The 17,603-nt window shown below is 36.0% G+C and overlaps 1 protein-coding gene across 1 annotated transcript; it reads right to left on the bottom strand.

The window, feature by feature from the left end:
* Positions 1-194: 194 nt before the first annotated feature.
* Positions 195-17,348, bottom strand: LOC129261106 (F-box only protein 8-like). Its single transcript, XM_054899153.2, has 6 exons — positions 16,575-17,348; positions 14,252-14,594; positions 11,083-11,209; positions 10,286-10,404; positions 8,434-8,618; positions 195-7,515 (listed from the first exon to the last, which is right to left on the bottom strand). Exons 2-6 carry the CDS (start codon positions 14,500-14,502, stop codon positions 7,313-7,315), a joined length of 885 nt encoding a protein of 294 aa, XP_054755128.2. The 5' UTR covers positions 14,503-14,594; positions 16,575-17,348; the 3' UTR covers positions 195-7,312.
* Positions 17,349-17,603: the final 255 nt, after the last annotated feature.

Raw genomic sequence — 17,603 nt, 5'->3', positions numbered from 1 at the left:
GGGAGGGCATTGAAGGTCTTCAAGCTCGTCAGGGGGGACAAAAAATGTCTTTCAAGCTCGTCAGGGGGGGGGCAGGGATACGTCCTTTGCATGGGTTGTGGCTCATCAGGGGGGGCAGACTGCCCCCCCCCCCCCGTAGGTACGCTAGTGGGCCTATACAATAAAAAGATAATGACAGTTATTGGATTATGAGATAGATTTTTTATTTATTATCCAAGCATTCTTTAAAGTATGATGCAGAATATCAAATGAGAAAGCTTGATATTTAGTCACACGGCAAATATACATAAATTCAAACTCTCTGAGATATACACTATACAGGTCAATGTACAATATGCTTTAACAGTAAGTCATTACGTTTTCAGATAAAGCGTAATAGAAGTCATATGTATGTCACGTGACTAGTCACCTGACACATGATCCATTTAAAGAACTCACACAATAAGGTAGACATAAAAAATAAATTACGAATGGAAAAGCAAAAAAAAAATTCCATTTTATCATTGCAAAGTTTAGATTCTCAAAAGTATAGCATTAATGATGGAGTCTATACAGCATAAAATCTGTAACAAAATGGGTTAAAGATTTTTAATAAACAAACTTTTAAAGAATTAACCAATTATTGATTTTCTTAAAAAGAATATTGTAATTGTAGTCAGGAAACTCCCTGCCCACAAATCATTCATTCTGTCCAGTAAAGAATGATAACAATTAAAATAAACGGAAATATATTCACACACAAAAGCAACAAAATATTCAGCATTTCTTAAGACCACTGAAAAAAAAGGTAAAACCTTACATATTTCATAATAATTATACTGACAGTAGTTCCTCTTACCTACCATAATTGATATTAGGTTATGATAAAGCATTGAAAATTTCCTTTGTTTTCTGGGAATCACATGTAGAGAACCTATCATTTTATTCATTATAATATAACTGAGATTATGACAAAACTTGAATCATTTCTAAGTTATGTTTTCTGAGATGCGTTGTAGAGAATCGAAACCAAACCAAGTTGACTCAACTATTTGTAAAAATGTCAGAAAGATCATAAAAACATGTACATTCAATGGTGAGTTTGTGCTAAATTATTGTCTTAAAAATCCCCATTCATCTGTCAAAATCAGAGAGGCAGTGTGATTTAGATCGTTCTGGCTCAGAAATAGAAACCATTAGAAGAGCTCAGACCATACTTTTGAATTACATGTATTTAGAGCTTACAGCTGCACTTAAGACAATAAAATGGTACACATTATACATTTCATGGATTTGAAATCAAGTAATTTGGTGGTGTTACTGACCAGCCGAACACCAGACTAACTGAATTCAAGTTTACCCATTTTCATCTAAATCATCGAGACTTGAAAATAAATCTTCAAGATTAAAGAAAAGTTAAGAGCTTGACTGGTTGTTGTTTACCACAACTGGTCTGTATTTATTTCAATACATAGAAATAAAAAAATATCACATTGATTTTGGTTTGAACATCAGTAATTAATTAAACATATCAAGATATGAAACACATTCACCCAATGAACCCTCTGGCTAATGGGAGTTGTTTTATAAAGTTGTTTGTAGATATGCAAGATTTCATGCACGACTCACTGGTGACCCTTTCTAGTGCAAAACCCAAGATTTTCCCTGTTTAACATAATGAGAGTAAAATGTCTGTATTTTAGTTAAACATTGACAAAAAAAAACCTTCGCATTCAAATGCTTAACAATAAGTTTTTGTAATCTAAACGTTGGATTTTACCATTAGCTGATTGGAATATGAATTACTAATAATCTGATTGAGCACAAAAAGTCACTGGTCTTTAAAGTTATTTGTAAACAAGAAACACCACCCTGAATTCTTTAATTCCCATAGAGGCTTTTAATATGGATTGCCTGGCTCCAGTAGGATATTTGTTAACATCCCCCCCCCCCCAAAAAAAAACCTGAAATAAAAATTACAACTTTTAAGGCCATCTACTAATAGTTGTTAAAGAATCATTAATGCCATTCTAACAATAAAATAAAATGCATTGGTAATAACTAATATCCATTAAAACAATTATTTGACAGGCAGATTTTAGTTATAACTGGTCTTAAATGAGTAAGCCTGTTCACTGTTATTTGATTGCCCCATATTAGCCCATAATAGAAATCAATTTCTATTTTATAAGAAAGCCCCTCTCCCTCACTACCAATAGAGGGAGCTAGATACCTTTTGAAAAAGTGACAATTGCTTTTTTGTATAGTAGTACTAACTGTAATCTAATTTGAGCTTCATAACAAGAGTACAACATGAAATATAAGACATAGGTTGGCATCCCTTGGTTCGCACATATCTGTTGTACTTAATCATTAAATGATCAACAGAAAGGGAAAAACGTTTCTTTTTTCAAAATACAAGTCATATTATTTTCAACAAAAAAAACAACTAAAATGTGCATAAATCTATATGCAATGCTCAAGATAAACTCAAAATAAAGAGACAGAAAGAGAGGGAAAGAGAAAGAAAGAAACAGAGAGAGAGGGAAAGAGAAAGAAAGAAACAGAGAGAGAGAAAGAGCGTGCGAGATGAGGAAAAGCGGGCTCAGGGGAAAAAGCAGACTAGATTTTGTGCGAGCAAGTGTTAATGGAATACTATACACAAAATAAAAAAATAAAAATACATATACATATTCAATCCCTTTTCCTTGCTACGGAATAATGCAATCATTTGTATAGTTTCCAACTGGCCTCATAAACAGTTTATGTAAGGAAAGAGAACTATTTATATTTTCTTGACCGTTTGTCTTACGATATATTGCACTAAATTCTTAAAGTTATGGTTAAATTATGAAATGCTATCTACACACGACTGGATTTCTTTTTGTAAAAAAAAATTGATAAAAGAAATCCTAGTTTGCAACAAGAATGTGGGACGGCTAAAAGTCCACTGGAACATGTAAATTTTGTACTTTTCTACATATTTGAGCATTTTCTAAATAGGATTCAAAGAAAAGTATATTCCATATTGAAAAAAAATATTGAACAGAGAAAAATGCAGATTTTACCTCGCGTTCCATTACGTGCAATATGAAATCATAGTGCACTATCATAATGATGCACAAGGTAAGCATCCAAATAAATTATAGGGGAGTCCAATCCAAGTAAAAAGTTGCTTTAGAGAAAAAAAATCAGACAAGTTGATAAGTGATAGTTCGATCAACATCAGACGAACAATAAGAAAGTTATCAATTTTTAAAGGTTGTAAAAACCGTAATCACTATATACCCATGGAGTCTTCAAATTGGCCACATTTGTGATGTCATAGTGATGTAAGGCAGGACTAATCTTCCACTTACTCCAAGTATAAAATGGCTAAAATTTCATTTTTTTATGTTATTCTTCAAATTATATTTTTCTTTCAAAAAGACATAAAACAATATGCCACCTGGGTTATATTTTGATTACTGCCCAAGGGGAATAGGTATTTAGTAGCAAACCACAAAATCCTGATAATTAAGTACATTATCTATGGGAAAGTTGTCCTTGGGGCTTGCCTCTTGTCATAATTTAATTACCCAGTTACCAATTTGAAATTTACATAGACTTAGGGATCTAAATTTTAAAGCAGCCATAATTTTCTTATTGCTTGCCCAATTTCTTTCAAAACTTTCACCATTCTCTTTTTCTTATTTTTCTTTTTTCCAACACATTTTTTGACCAAGATTGGATTCACCTTTAAATTGGAATCCAATGCCAACTTGGATGACAATCACGTTCTTTTCTATAATTATATTTTCTTTTTTAAAAACCTCTGACAAATGTAACAAAGGCTCAGTGAAGTTGACCCTGCCTGATAATGTGTGTGCTAGAAACAAATTAATTTTAATCATTTGAAAAACTAGTTAAAGTTGAAATGTTTCCCAAATAAATTGCCTTAATTAATATAAACATGAAAATGCAATTTTCAAGTAATTAAACAATCTATGCCTAATAATAAACCTTCATCATTACACTAATGAGCAAAATAGAGCATGCATAGGGTGGGGGGGGGGGGTCACAAACAGTGCAGCAAACGGGAAATGATTTGATAAAAATTTGTATAAATGATTGCATAGATTTTGTATCCAATAATTTTACACATAAGACATCTATATACCTGCACACTCATAATGTATGTTCGCAATTCCAAAGATAATATCATAAAAAAGAAAAAAAAAACTCAAAGATGGGTGAGTATAAGGTGAAAACAAATATACCCTCCCATGTCTCATGATCTGGCAGTAACTGCAAGAAAAAAAAATATCAGATTTCTTTTTAATTTTTACTTTTTGACATTTTGTTATATCTTTAGCTTACATCTTTTAACTAAGTAACCATGGAAATGCTTGTTATTCTGGCTATATGTGAAATGAAAATGCCTGAAAAAATGTGAGTTTGGTTTTTCAAGGGGTAGATTTGTGCAGTACCCTGTATTACCTGTGGAGTAAATCTGGAATTTAATGAAAAAAAAGAAGAATGCTTGTCCTTAACGTTAATTTATTTACACATGTTTGCCATGTCCCTTACATGCGCATAGACAGATCCGATGCAATACCCAAATTTCAAGAAATTGACGTTCAATCTAGAAATGCATGTGAAATTATACTATTAACATTCAGAACCAATCCTCTTAGAATTACATTTCTTTATGCAGTACATAACAATTACCAGTTCTTAAAACAAGGGATGTCTGCCTTAGAAATGACAAGCACATTTCATAGTACGTTACAAGTATAAAGTTTGAAAGAAAATTCCTCTCAGAAATATGTGTTCATTATAATATATGTACTCAACACATTGGTATTAAATGCTTGGTAGTAGCAACGTATAATGTTTAGGCCATGCAATATAGAATTTCAGTAGAGGATCATTGTAAATAAACTTTGGATAGATGTAGGCACATACAGTTCATAAATAATTTTCTTTGAAATATATCTCTTTAAATCTTATGCATTCTACTAACAAAAATTACTTTTCACTTTGCTAATGATCCATACAGAGTAGCGTAACTTGAATCATACCATAATAGAGGGGAGGAGAACCCACCCTCCCCCCCCAAAAAAAAAAAGTGTCTCACCCATTGAGATAGCACATCAAGCAAGCAAACTCAAGTTTTATTTTTATTTTTTTTCAACAATAGAATAAATGATTCTATCACATATTTGGCCTATACATGAATTCACTAAAATAATCAAGCAATACATAAACTCAGCTCAAATGTTACATTTCTCACGTCTATCATAATTCTTTTTTTAAGCTTCCTGTTCTTTTTGGTTTGATCCAGAGTTTTTTTTTTCAATCAAGCTTGTCCACTTTTCAAATAAAACCATTGTGATCTCTTGCCACTTTGTGGTATGTTTGACACACTTGCAATGTATGTGAAGTTGTGAACACAAAGAATTTGAATTGATATCGTAATTGAACTTGAATGGTGTCTGTAATAGAATCACTCATCGCATGGTATATTCCAATCAATTCGTATCAAAACAGTGATATGACACAAATAAAAGGTTTTATGAAACATTCCCTGGAGGTTAAGACATTGTTCCTTTCACATATGCCAAGCATCAGGCAGAGATGAAATAATGTATTATGCCAAGGAAATAGCTTATGAACATTCACAGTAAAATTAGTTGTTGTTGCAAGATACTGTTGGCAGTGAAAATATGTGTAGCTCTCCCATGAAAAAATACATATAGCTGGGTGCAAATTTTCCTTGATCTCAATATTGGAGGCTTAAGAGTGCTCAGCTTTTAATATCTGGGAAAGTATTTGCATGATGAAAACATTTTGAGTCTTGCCATATACATGTATAAACAAAGAGCTGTAATCTTTTGAAATCGATTTTAATACAAATTGATCTTATCTTTGAGGCGCATATGCACAAAGGTTTGCAATCAATTGCTAATGGCTAATAACCATCCAAAATCACTGTTGCAAGTGCATGTTGTTCACCATGCCTGCTATGAACCAATCAGAGCCTCGATCTAAAATTGATCACAAATCTTCAGGTAATGGGGCCTCCCTATCTTAAGTAGGATGTTGAGATTGGTATGAGGTAATTCTAAATTCTTAACCCAAGGCCTGCTTCATATATCAACTTTGCAATTACATGTATAGTAACCACCATGGTAACAGGGCTCAGCAGCCAACAGAATCAAGGCTTCCATGGTAGTTGCAATAAAGACAATGTGAGGGTTAATTGCCAATTCGTCTATTGCCAACTGGTCCACTAATCACATGGTCTAACTTCATTTTGTGTAATGCCATTCAGTCCATCAACATTTTGTCTAACAACCATTTGGTCCAATCATCACTTCATCTAATCACCAGTTCGTCTATGACCATTTCGTCTAATATCCATTTAATTTTCTTTCATTTCGCCCAATGAACACTTATTCCAATTAGAACAAATGGTATATGGACTAAATGGCCTCTGGACCAACTGGTTATAAGACAATCTTACAATCCTTACAATCCATACTTTATTGTTCGAAATAGACACCAGAAATGAAACGCTCTGAAAATATTTTGCCCAATTGATCGTGGGCCCGGCAGCCGCGGTGCAGCGCCAGATCGATGAGGCTCTATCCCTTTACTTGTTGAACGCCAAACAGGGTAGCAGCAACTCCCATCTTTTAACGTCTTTTGGTCCGACGCGGCCGGGGTTTGAACCCCCGACCTCCCAGTTGTGAGACAGACGCTCTACCAACTGAGCAAACACACCGGACAAAACAGTGAGTGGACGAAATGGAAATTAGACCGTGTGGATAGTTGATGAAGTGATGGTAGACCAATTGAGAGTAGACGAGTTGGTAATTGGACGAATTGGCATTCGACCAATCGATAATAAACCAAATGTTGTGAGTCTTTGTGAAGCAGGGCACTGGTTCTCAATTGAACAAAGCGCCTTGTCATTAGTCAGAGCCAGGTCTATCCTGCTGTAAACGCTTAGGTACGTACAATGGATAATGCACAACCTGATAATTATCATTGAAATTAGGTAGTTTTCTCCTCTAAAATCATTTAACTTCAGAGAGTTTCCCTGAAAATATGTGTGACTTGGCAGCCCCGGTACTCACCAAACCATAATGTGATTTCAAAGTCACCGAAGCAGCAAATATGCCGAGGAAACAAATACTTACAAATCACAGGACTGCACCGCGAGCTGTGCTTCCATCTATTGCAATGATACGTCACCACACAAATATAGAAATATCTTCAATCTAATTTACAAAGTATAGAACGGGATCGAAAAAAAATGTCACTGCAAGGCTTTTTTTAGGATTGCCTACTCGACCCACTTCTGCGGCGCAATGTGACCCACAAGGTAGATATTGTCATAGAGATGACCCGCAAGCTCATCACCCACCTCCGTTGTTGCTTGCCGAACATTCCTGATGAACTCCCGTTTGGACATCTTATTTTTGACGTGCGGGCTTGTTAGGTCAACGGAGAGGATGATGAGTGAGTAGGAGAGAATACAGATGGCATCTATATCGAGAGAAAAATAAACAATATCTTAGCAACAATATAAATAATTGAAAGTCTCAATTCTCTTTATTTGTATGTTTATATTTCGCACCGTATTGGATGATAGGGGTAGCTAATGAATGATCTGAGTATAAGAGAGAAATTATCACTTTTGGGGCTTTACTTATAGATTGTAAAGGCGAATTCTTATTTCATGCGTAAATTACTGCATTTAACTCAACTGAATGAAATGAAAATTTCAGTGGGATTTAACTATGCAACACTGGAGATTAATTGCATAATGAGTGATTTGCATTCCTATCTTCATTGTCATTGCGATGGTGAAAATTGTAACATACATGTAAACCCCATGCAACTATTGAGTAAAGAGCAACTTTAAGCCAGCTCTTTGTGGAACACCCAAAAATCAAATCACAGAACTCTTAATGTTTTATTCTTATAGGAATGATTTAGTTAAGCCTAGGATATCTCAACCCAAATTTTGCTAGAGATTTCGTTCACATTAAGGACAATATCTGTTAACATTCAATTTCAATTTATCATTCATGGTATACCACTTTTTCATAAATATTATTAAAAGAAGTAAGGTGAAACCAGGTATTTCCACAGTAGTGGACTAAACTTCTTGTTTGGTTTGGAGTTAAAACAGGGTTCAGTTTAATACCAGAATAGCGCTACGGTGACACAACATTTGCTCTAGTGACAATTGCTCTGGGCTTTATTTCTTCTAGATATAGGGTTAGAGTTAGGGTTGCAATAGGGTTTATATGTTAGGTTTAGGGGTTAGGGATGGGTTTTTATGATAGGGTATAGTGCTCGATCCAGGGTGGATGTTAGTCATTCGATTAGTGTCACGTGTTAATAGCGGAGCAAATTGTATCCAAAGCAAATGTCATGGAGCCCACACCCCATCAATACCTTTTGTCATGCCACAGTCTGGGTTGCAGTTGATGAACCTCTCAGCAAACTTCTGAAGGAGTCCATGGAGATCTCTACCACTTACACTGGGTGAATCAACATTAGAGAAGAATGTCCTGAGAGCGTTGGGAAGGAATTTGTTGGCATAGTCATCCAGCTTGATGATTGCTTCTAAGATGTCTTGCCTGTCAGGATTAAATATATGTATAAAGTTGTAAGAATAATATGATTACATCATGTATGGTATGTCAATGAGCACATCACCATCAGCAGCAGCATCATCATCATCATCATCATCACCATCATCATCATCATTATTATCACATCACCATAATTATCATCCCCATCATCAAAATCATCATTATCATCATCCTCCTCCTCCTCATCATCATCACCTCCTCCTCACCTTCATCATCATCATAATCATCATCACCATTATCCTCACCATCATCATCCTCTTTATTAGTTTGGTCACCATCACCCTCAGCAGCAGCAGCAGCAGCATCAGCATCAGCATCATCAGCATCATCATCATCATCATCATCACCATCATCATCACTATCATCATTATTATCACATCACCATAATCATCATCCCCATCATCATTATCATCCTCCTCCTCCTCCTCACCTTCATCATAATCATCATCACCATTATCCTCACCATCATCATCCTCTTTATCAGTTTGGTCACCATCACCATCAGCAGCAGCAGCAGCATCATCATCATCATCATCATCACATCATCATCATCATCACTATCATCATTATTATCACATCACCATAATCATCATCCCCATCATCAAAATCATCATCATTATCATCATCATCCTCTTCCTCATCATCATCTCCTCCTCCTCCTCCTCATCATCATCATCATCACCTTCATCATAACCAGATGACTTCATCATTGTAACCATAGTTATCATATCTATCATCATCATCATAATCATCATCACCATTATCCTCACCATCATCATCATCATCCTCTTTATCAGTTTGGTCACCAATATCATCATCACCAAATGATAATGACCATGATCGTCATCATCGTTATCAACCATTACATTCCCTCTCATCATTTTCAGCATCATCATAATCAAATGAGATGAGACCAACCAGAAGTCAGAGGAAATGTGTGTAGACCAATCGACAATTTACCACTAGCACAGGCTTAGGTGCTGGAGTATCATAATGCTCTGACTAAGGTCCACTGCACCTTAAGGGGTACCTCAAGTGATGGTTTGTGTATGCGAGAGTACACGAACCATCAACTGAGGTGGGAATATTCATGAATATTGACCGGCGATTGCAATATTTTGGAATCGGCAGTGCATTAATACGTGTGAAGAAATAGATACTGGCTTTAAGTCACCGATTTTTAGACTGATAAAAACATGTACAAAGAGTAAAACAAGAGTGAAATGCTAGATTACATGTCATAGATTATTGGTAAGGTCATGTTTTTGCATCAATTATCATTTGACACAAAGCAAACAAAATCACAACTTTTGTGAATCGAAGTGTCAATCCATCGGACGAGCCCTAATGGTTCATGTAGTGGAGCGTACACGAACCATCACCTGAGGTAGTTTGCTAACCAAATTTTAATAAGCATTCTCGGACATAAGAAATAAGCTCTCAACCTTGTTCTGTACAGTCTTATACAAATCTGTTTTACAAAAGATATTCTGTGTAACAGTCTTTAAAAAATATGGATCGAATTGCGATGTGATACCAGGATAATTATTCTGACTAAATTACTTATGACCATCTATTTCTGCATTCAGGCTTCATTCAGCAATACGCAAGCCAATGATTGAAAGATCTGAGTGTACTATAAATAAACCTACCTTCTTGAAAGAAGGTCCCGAACACGTCTCCGATGAAGTCTGTTCGTGGTGTGAATAAACTTGGCTATTTCTTGAACATCATTATTGATCAGCTGGTGGTTAAATAAGTACTCGAGCCCCTGTATGAATTAACAATTAAGAAAATACACTGGTAGACTAGTAATATCCAATTAGTCTCACCTACAAGTCTTAGGCCCACCATAAATGGTCCAATTTAATATTACCTGAATGATTCGTAAATCTAGCTATACGCTAAATGGGAAATCGTCATCTAATTACAAACATTAAACAAACTTTTATAAGTTGATGGTATTTTATAATAAAATCTTGCCTCCATTACACGATTCAATATTATAGCAGTGCTGACTTTGAAAACTAAGATGAATAATTATTCACAAAAACACCATTCATATGCAAATACCTCTTATATACAAATTCAATGCAAGAGATCCATATACTTTCAAACTAGTAATGATGACATTAAAAAATACCTATGGTCAAAGTTCATTGACTCTAAATGAAGTTTGACTTTAATCATGTGACCAAAACTTGTGCAAGACAATCAATGATCTTTGATTACCCTTATGTCGAAGTTTCATGAACTAGATCCATACACTTTTTTAAGTTATAAATTTCAGAAACTTAAACCTTGGTTAGATTTCAGCACCTCAAGTCTTGCTCTGTTATGCAGGCGAGAAAAAAATCAATTGAAATATTGGTAGCTAATTCTTCAAAAACATTTTTTTTACAATTTTAGTTTTAAAAATCAAATTCTCTGCATTCTTTGAAATTCTTACCATGTCTGCACTAGAATTGAATGTAAGTGTTGCTTCATCTAAGGTCATGTAAAGCGCTTTCCAAGAAAAGTTCTCACTGTTTCCTCCTTCATACGCAGTGACGCATCCCCAAGTAGCCCTGCATAAACTGAGGTAAAAAATGAAAGATTGACAAATGAATTCTACCTCCATGATTTCATTAAAGATATTGCTTTTGTGTAGCACTATCACCAAAAATATATTGTGTTAATTCTTGATCTTTTTTTCCTTGGGTCTGCCACACATGCCCTTTAATACTCTGTTGTAGAATGACTATCAATATTCAAAATCAATATAAAATACATATACACATCAGTGAATTTAATGACTACATGAAAATAAGCAAAATTCAATTTCATGTTTTCTTTGTAACATTCTCATCAGAAATGTATTTCATTGTATAATATAATAATACTTTCATTTTGCTTATTTTCTAAAATATTTTTTAACATGTTACTCTTTATTTTTTTTTATAAATAATTATCATTAATAGTATCATTATTTATTACCATCATCAAAATAAACATGATTATCATCACTACTATTATTATTACTAATTGTTATCATTATTATTGTTGTTGTTAATAGTCAACACCTAAATGTACATTCAGTTCCTAATTCCATGCATGTGTAAATACTGAGAAAGACATAAAGCTGAAATGATTTTTTGCCCAAAAATCTGTTCTCTGGTTTCTGTCTATTATCTCATGTATGAGCTATGAAATGATTTCATGCTTGATCCATGGGTTATACTGTTGTCATGATGTATGTGAACATAAACCCTATATAAATTCTCTATCAAATAGTCCAGACTGAATGTGGATAAGAATAATATGGCTCTGCAATAAAGTTGCAAATGTTCATGAATTAAAAAATAGTCTGCAGCTCTGCATTGTACTTTTTGTGCAGCTTACGGTCATGTGCAATGCCTAAAGAGGAAACAAGACATTCGAAGTACAGAATGAGACTCACAGATTTGTAAGTTTAACACTTACTGTTATTTGAGAATCTCACTCCTGGATCAAAATTAAAGATGGAGTGCGGTTTAAGTCCTCCTAAAAGTGATACTCAGATAAAGCAGCTTATAGATGGTCCTTAATCTTTCATGAAACACATATGTAAGTCGCATTCGATACACATCTGAAACGTCATTAAAGAGCTATGATTTGAATCATGCTCATGCATCATTGCCACTCTGATCAATATTTCTCTTTGTTTAGTACAGATCATTGATGAACATCATTGTTTTGGAAATCAATATTTGTCAAGAAGACAGTATGCAGGATCGCAGACAGAGTTTAAAACAATATGTTAATTATACAGTGCATATCAAAAAAAAAATGTACACTTAGAAAAAATCCTGTAAAATTATATTTGTAATATCCTGAAGATTTTTTCCACATTTTAACATTGGTACAGATCCATTAAAGCAAATGGCGATATAACTGTCGAAAAATATTTTCTAAAGTGAGCGCCACTTACTTTTGAAAAGTTTAGTGAAAAACGATTTGCGCAGAACTTTGAAATAGTTATGCGAATAAAAGTAGACCTTAATCATGAAGAACACGTGAAATTTAGCTAGTAAAATTAATTTGATGACATCTTTTACATCTTTGTTTCCTTGCCCAAAACACTTCGAAGAGTGCATTGCGCCCCACCCAACTCCCCCTCACACCGAGGCCATCGTGACGATATGTGCTTTACACTGAGCTGTGATTCACATGAAATGGCTTAGGCTTCATTTTCATTTTGTTAATCATTGTCAAGCTTGGGAAAAGTGCGGAGAAACAAGTATTAAATGAACAAGTGGAACGCCTCTGGCAGTCTCGCCTGCATTACGCGATTTAATATAGCAGCAGTGCTAACTTTGAAAACTACTATAAAATAATCATTCACAAAAACACCATTCATATAATGACATAATACCACGTTCATTGACCATAAATGACATTTGAACGGTGACTTAAGACTTGTCAACTACACCCATGTCCACATTTCACTCACTCTATCAAAGTTATGATGGCAATTCAACAATTACCCCAACATGGCCTAAGTTTATTGACCTTAACTGACCTTTGACCTTGGTTTTGTGACCTGAAACTCACAGGGGATGTTCAGTGATACTTGATTACTCTGATATCCCAAGTTTTATGATAAACTTTCAGAGTTAGGATGGTAATTCAACAAATAGCCCCAACACAGCCAAAGTTCATTGACCTTTAATGACCTTTGACCATGGTCATGTGGCCTGAAACTCGTATAGGATGTTCAGTGATACTTGATTACTCTTATGTCCAAGTTTTATGAACTAGATCCGTAAACTTTCAGAGTTAGGATGGTAATTTAACAAATACCCCTAACAAGGCCAAAGTTCATTGACCTTTAATGACCATTAACCATGGTCATGTGACCTGAAACTCAGGCAGGATGTTAAGTAATACTTGATTAACCTTATGTCCAAGTTTCATGAACTAGGTCCATATACTTTCTAAGTTATGATGTCATTTCAAAAACTTAACCTTAGGTTAAGATTTGATGTTGACGCCGACGCCGCCGTCGGAAAAGCGGCGCCTATAGTCTCGCTCTGCTATGCAGGCGAGACAAAAATAAAATGTAAACCCACTTTAAATGATACAAACTTAGTGAAAAAAATGCTGGAGATGTCTGATACAAACTTTTGTTCAGATTAAGTTATGTCCTCAGATCCAGCTGGCACAAAAAAGGGTAAAGGTTGTGCTTACTAAGTGTTGAAACTTCAATTTGGGTGGCAAAATTGTTACAAAATGCTTGAATGTTTTTTTTTTATTTCAATTGACTAAAAGTGCAAGGGAAATGTATGAGAAATGTTTTGCAGGGTAAGTTTGATTTCGCCCTTTCCCCTTTACACAGCGTGAAAACAAGCATTTTTGAGCAAACAGATTTCTGTGAGCTTTACAAAAATGGACAGTGCTCACTCGAGTGTAACATTCTGTCAAAACTTTTACTTTCATTAGATAGATGAGACCCAGACCCAAGATTATATGTGAAAAAATTACCCACATGTTGTATATTTTTTAATTCCCAGGGCTTTTTCAAAGTGTAAATTTTTTTTGATACGCACTGTATAATGTGAATTTGCAAGTTTCATCTTCAACTTGGAATTGGAACCTACCCTTGCCACAGCATTTCATCACTGGCAAGTTCCCTCCAGAAGTCGTTGACTGTCATCGCAAGGCAGAGGTCCGTGGCATTCAGGTTTGACAGCACCATCAGCGCAATCTCCGGAGGAAGGCTGACGATGTCCGGAAACTTCTGATGGGGGTCCAAGAAGCTGGGAAACCTTCTCAAGCCACTCCTTCCCCTGACCATGTTCCATGACGTCAGACTCGACTCCCGACGAATCCTCCTCACTGCTTGCCCCATGCTTTTCTATGCTTTGTCTTAGACACCTCTTTACAGAGCAACTGGGCAGCCTGTCATAAAGTTGCTGTACTCTGAAGTTTCTCCTCAAGGAGCTGTCAAGGAACGAATACACCATTTAAGTCTCCCGTGGCCTTGTATAAGTACAAGTCCAAAAATGCTTATTCTAGTCAATCAAAATAATATAGGCCAAATCAATAAATTACACAAAGTGCAGGTCTGTCTTTTTTCTGTAGACTTAGAGTTCCTCAATCTATTTCATATGGAGATTACAGGATGTACATGTACCGACACAATTGTCTTTTGCAACAAGGACAATGAGTAACCATTTGCATATATATATAAATTATTAAGAAAATTGGGGTTGATCAGCACTTGGTCAAATTAAAAAAAAACACTACTAATTTTTTTCTTTTAATCCGACAGGTTTAACTAGGGTCTATCACATCTGAGTGGTTGTGGAACTCTGGAATTTTATTGCTATTAAGTATAATCTTTTGAATTTTTATGCAAGAAAAATCATGCATAGCTGAAACATGTTGAGATGGAAGGTATTTTGAAAATTCTCTTATCTTTTTTTTTGTGTGTTAAACTGTTAACTTCTTTGGAAAATACCATGAAATTTACAAGTAGGGGGAAATATAACTTCATATTGCATGTGATATTTATTTGTCAACAATAATTTCTTGCTGGATCCCGCAAGAATGTCTGGTTTTTAGAAAAGGAGACATTCCAAAGACTTTACAGAGATGGATTGGCAGACTTTTTAGCAATTTAAAGATCTTTTCAAAGAAAATATGACTGGGAGAACAGCCACATGTACTTAAGTATTAGCACAGTAGCACACAAGCTTGTACTTGTAGTATTTCCTTCCTCCAGGTTTCGGAGATCAGCAGCAAGTAATAGAGCGTTGAATAATTCAGGACGCGTGCGTCGCGTAAGGTTGGCGAAGAACAATAGGAAACAAGATGGCGGCGTAAACATCAGGCAAGTCTCTTCCGTCTTTTCATAATATTTTTCTCATTTTTTCGATGAATTCTTGTTTAAAAATAAAATCGATAGCGTAGAAGTGTCGAAAAATGAAGTTTTATCCCATGTACGTGACTTAGGGCTAGATCTTTTAGAAGTAGAAATCTCGGGGGCGAAAGTTTCGGGTTTCTGGCCGGTACATGCAGATGTATGGGAAGCAATTCCAGGCTTCGTTGAGAGTAAGCATACGTTAGTAAATGATTTTTACTCTCTAAGTTAGAAGTCTCCAGGCTAGGCCTGGCTATAAGCCTAAGGCCCCAAAATTAAAAAAGCATATAAAATTTTAACCCAGGGAGCTCCCGCCCGCTGTGCGGGCGGGAGCCCAGGGGCTTACCGTGTATTTGACCATACTCACGGCCGGGACAAGGGTGATTTATGGTCTAAATATTTCTCCAAATGAATTGTGAAAACAGAAATTATGCACTTACCACAAAACCTCAAAAAAACGAAAAGTTCTCTCCTTTTACCACAGTCTCGATCGGCCATTTTGTTACGATTCATAACAAAAATGGCCGATCGAGACGGGGGTAGAAGGAGAGAACTTTTCGTTTTTTGAGGTTCCAGTCTGTGCCCAGATGTCAGGAAACTGCCACTCGTTAGACCTTCATCCATATAATCGTGGTAAGTGCATAATTTCTGTTTTCACAATTCATTTGGAGAAATATTTAGACCATAAATCACCCTTGTCCCGTGAGTATGGTCAAATACACGGTAAGCCCCTGGGCTCCCGCCCGCACAGCGGGCGGGAGCTCCCTGGGTTAATAAAATTTTAATGATTCAGTTGATGATCAAACATTGGGCATCATTTAATACTATAGTCGAGATAAGAGAATTTTCATGATACTATTGCGATAGATTTTTATTCATCTTGCTGAGTTACAAGAAAAGATAAGAGTCTTTTAATTTATTTCAATTCAATCCATCCAATCGATCCCTGGAAACTTGACTGCAGGAACAACTGTATTTTCCAGTAGATGTGGTATATGTCATGACTTGAAAAAAAGTCATATTTCAGAATGTAAACATGGTAAAACATCTACACTTACCGTCGAAGTTATCGTTGATTTTCTTAGTTAGTGCCTTTCTTTTTCGTAATCTCAAAAACATCCGCTGAGCTGAGTCTGAGATGAGAAAAGTGCACAGAGCAGAAAACGTCCCCCGAGATGCAGTTCGGGTGCCGGAGCACGTCGATCGGACAAGCCGCGGGGTAGAGACGGCAGGAACAGTGCTGCCAATCCGGCAGCCCAGGTCAGCTCAGATAGGGGCTTCGAGCAAACTTTATGGTCTCGAAAACTCTCGATGGTGAACACTGTCTGCAGATATGCAGCTGCCTCGGCCCTCGCCCTCGGTCCTCGCACAGCCACAGGTCCAGACTCCGTCTCCAGGACAGACGGACGCCCAATTATCTAGCTCTTCGTTCGTTGTCTTGACACGAGTTAGTCCAGTCGGAATTGGAACAATCATTAAATCAATGTTACCATCGACCAGTAACTAAAAGACATTTTTAACCTTCGGATGGCCTACTCAGCGTTACAAAAACTGGTGATGACAACTCAAAATTGACGTGGAGCCGGAGGCTGTCATACAAACAGTACACAGTCAGTCTATCTTGTCAAGGTAAACATGAACTGATGAAGTGCAAATTATGAATATTCATATAATTATTTTCTTCGCATTTACGAGAAATGTAATTGGGCGCTAGATAAACAGTAGGTAGAATTGCACCAATGGGAGTTGTCCTCTCTCTTGTGTTTGAAGCTTCGGGGGATCTCCCTAATCGGTTTGAGGCGATGGTAGCGCGCGCGCGCGATTTAAACTTCAGACTTCCGTCACTCATGTAGCGCTAGCTAGACCGGCGGATCGGAACGAATGAACCACAATCTGGGCTTATCAACTTTATTTAGATCTAAACTTGACCATATTGTCTTGCCTTGGTTTTGGAGATCCTTTTTTACCCTTTTCTCAGTGCTTTGGGGCGCCTGCTTTGGTTGATCTGAGGTGAGTCTTTGGAAGCTTAGTTAAATTTATGTTAGATCTAATTCATGAATAATTAAAACCTAAAAAATCCGCTGCAC

The sequence above is a fragment of the Lytechinus pictus genome, chromosome 5, assembly GCF_037042905.1.
Source record: "Lytechinus pictus isolate F3 Inbred chromosome 5, Lp3.0, whole genome shotgun sequence".
NCBI lineage: Eukaryota > Metazoa > Echinodermata > Echinoidea > Temnopleuroida > Toxopneustidae > Lytechinus > Lytechinus pictus.
This window is presented reverse-complemented; position numbering and strand designations above follow the sequence as displayed.

What these genes read in the sequence shown, in the direction of transcription:
- LOC129261106 (XM_054899153.2), bottom strand. Translation starts at nt 14,502, where the DNA reads ATGGGGCAAGCAGTGAGGAGGATTCGTCGGGAGTCGAGTCTGACGTCA. An exon ending in TCAATTCTAGTGCAGACATG is followed by an intron (nt 10,405 to 11,082) that starts GTAAGAATTTCA and finishes TAATTCATACAG; the next exon opens with GGGCTCGAGTACTTATTTAA. An exon ending in CGGGACCTTCTTTCAAGAAG is followed by an intron (nt 8,619 to 10,285) that starts GTAGGTTTATTT and finishes TAATCCTGACAG; the next exon opens with GCAAGACATCTTAGAAGCAA.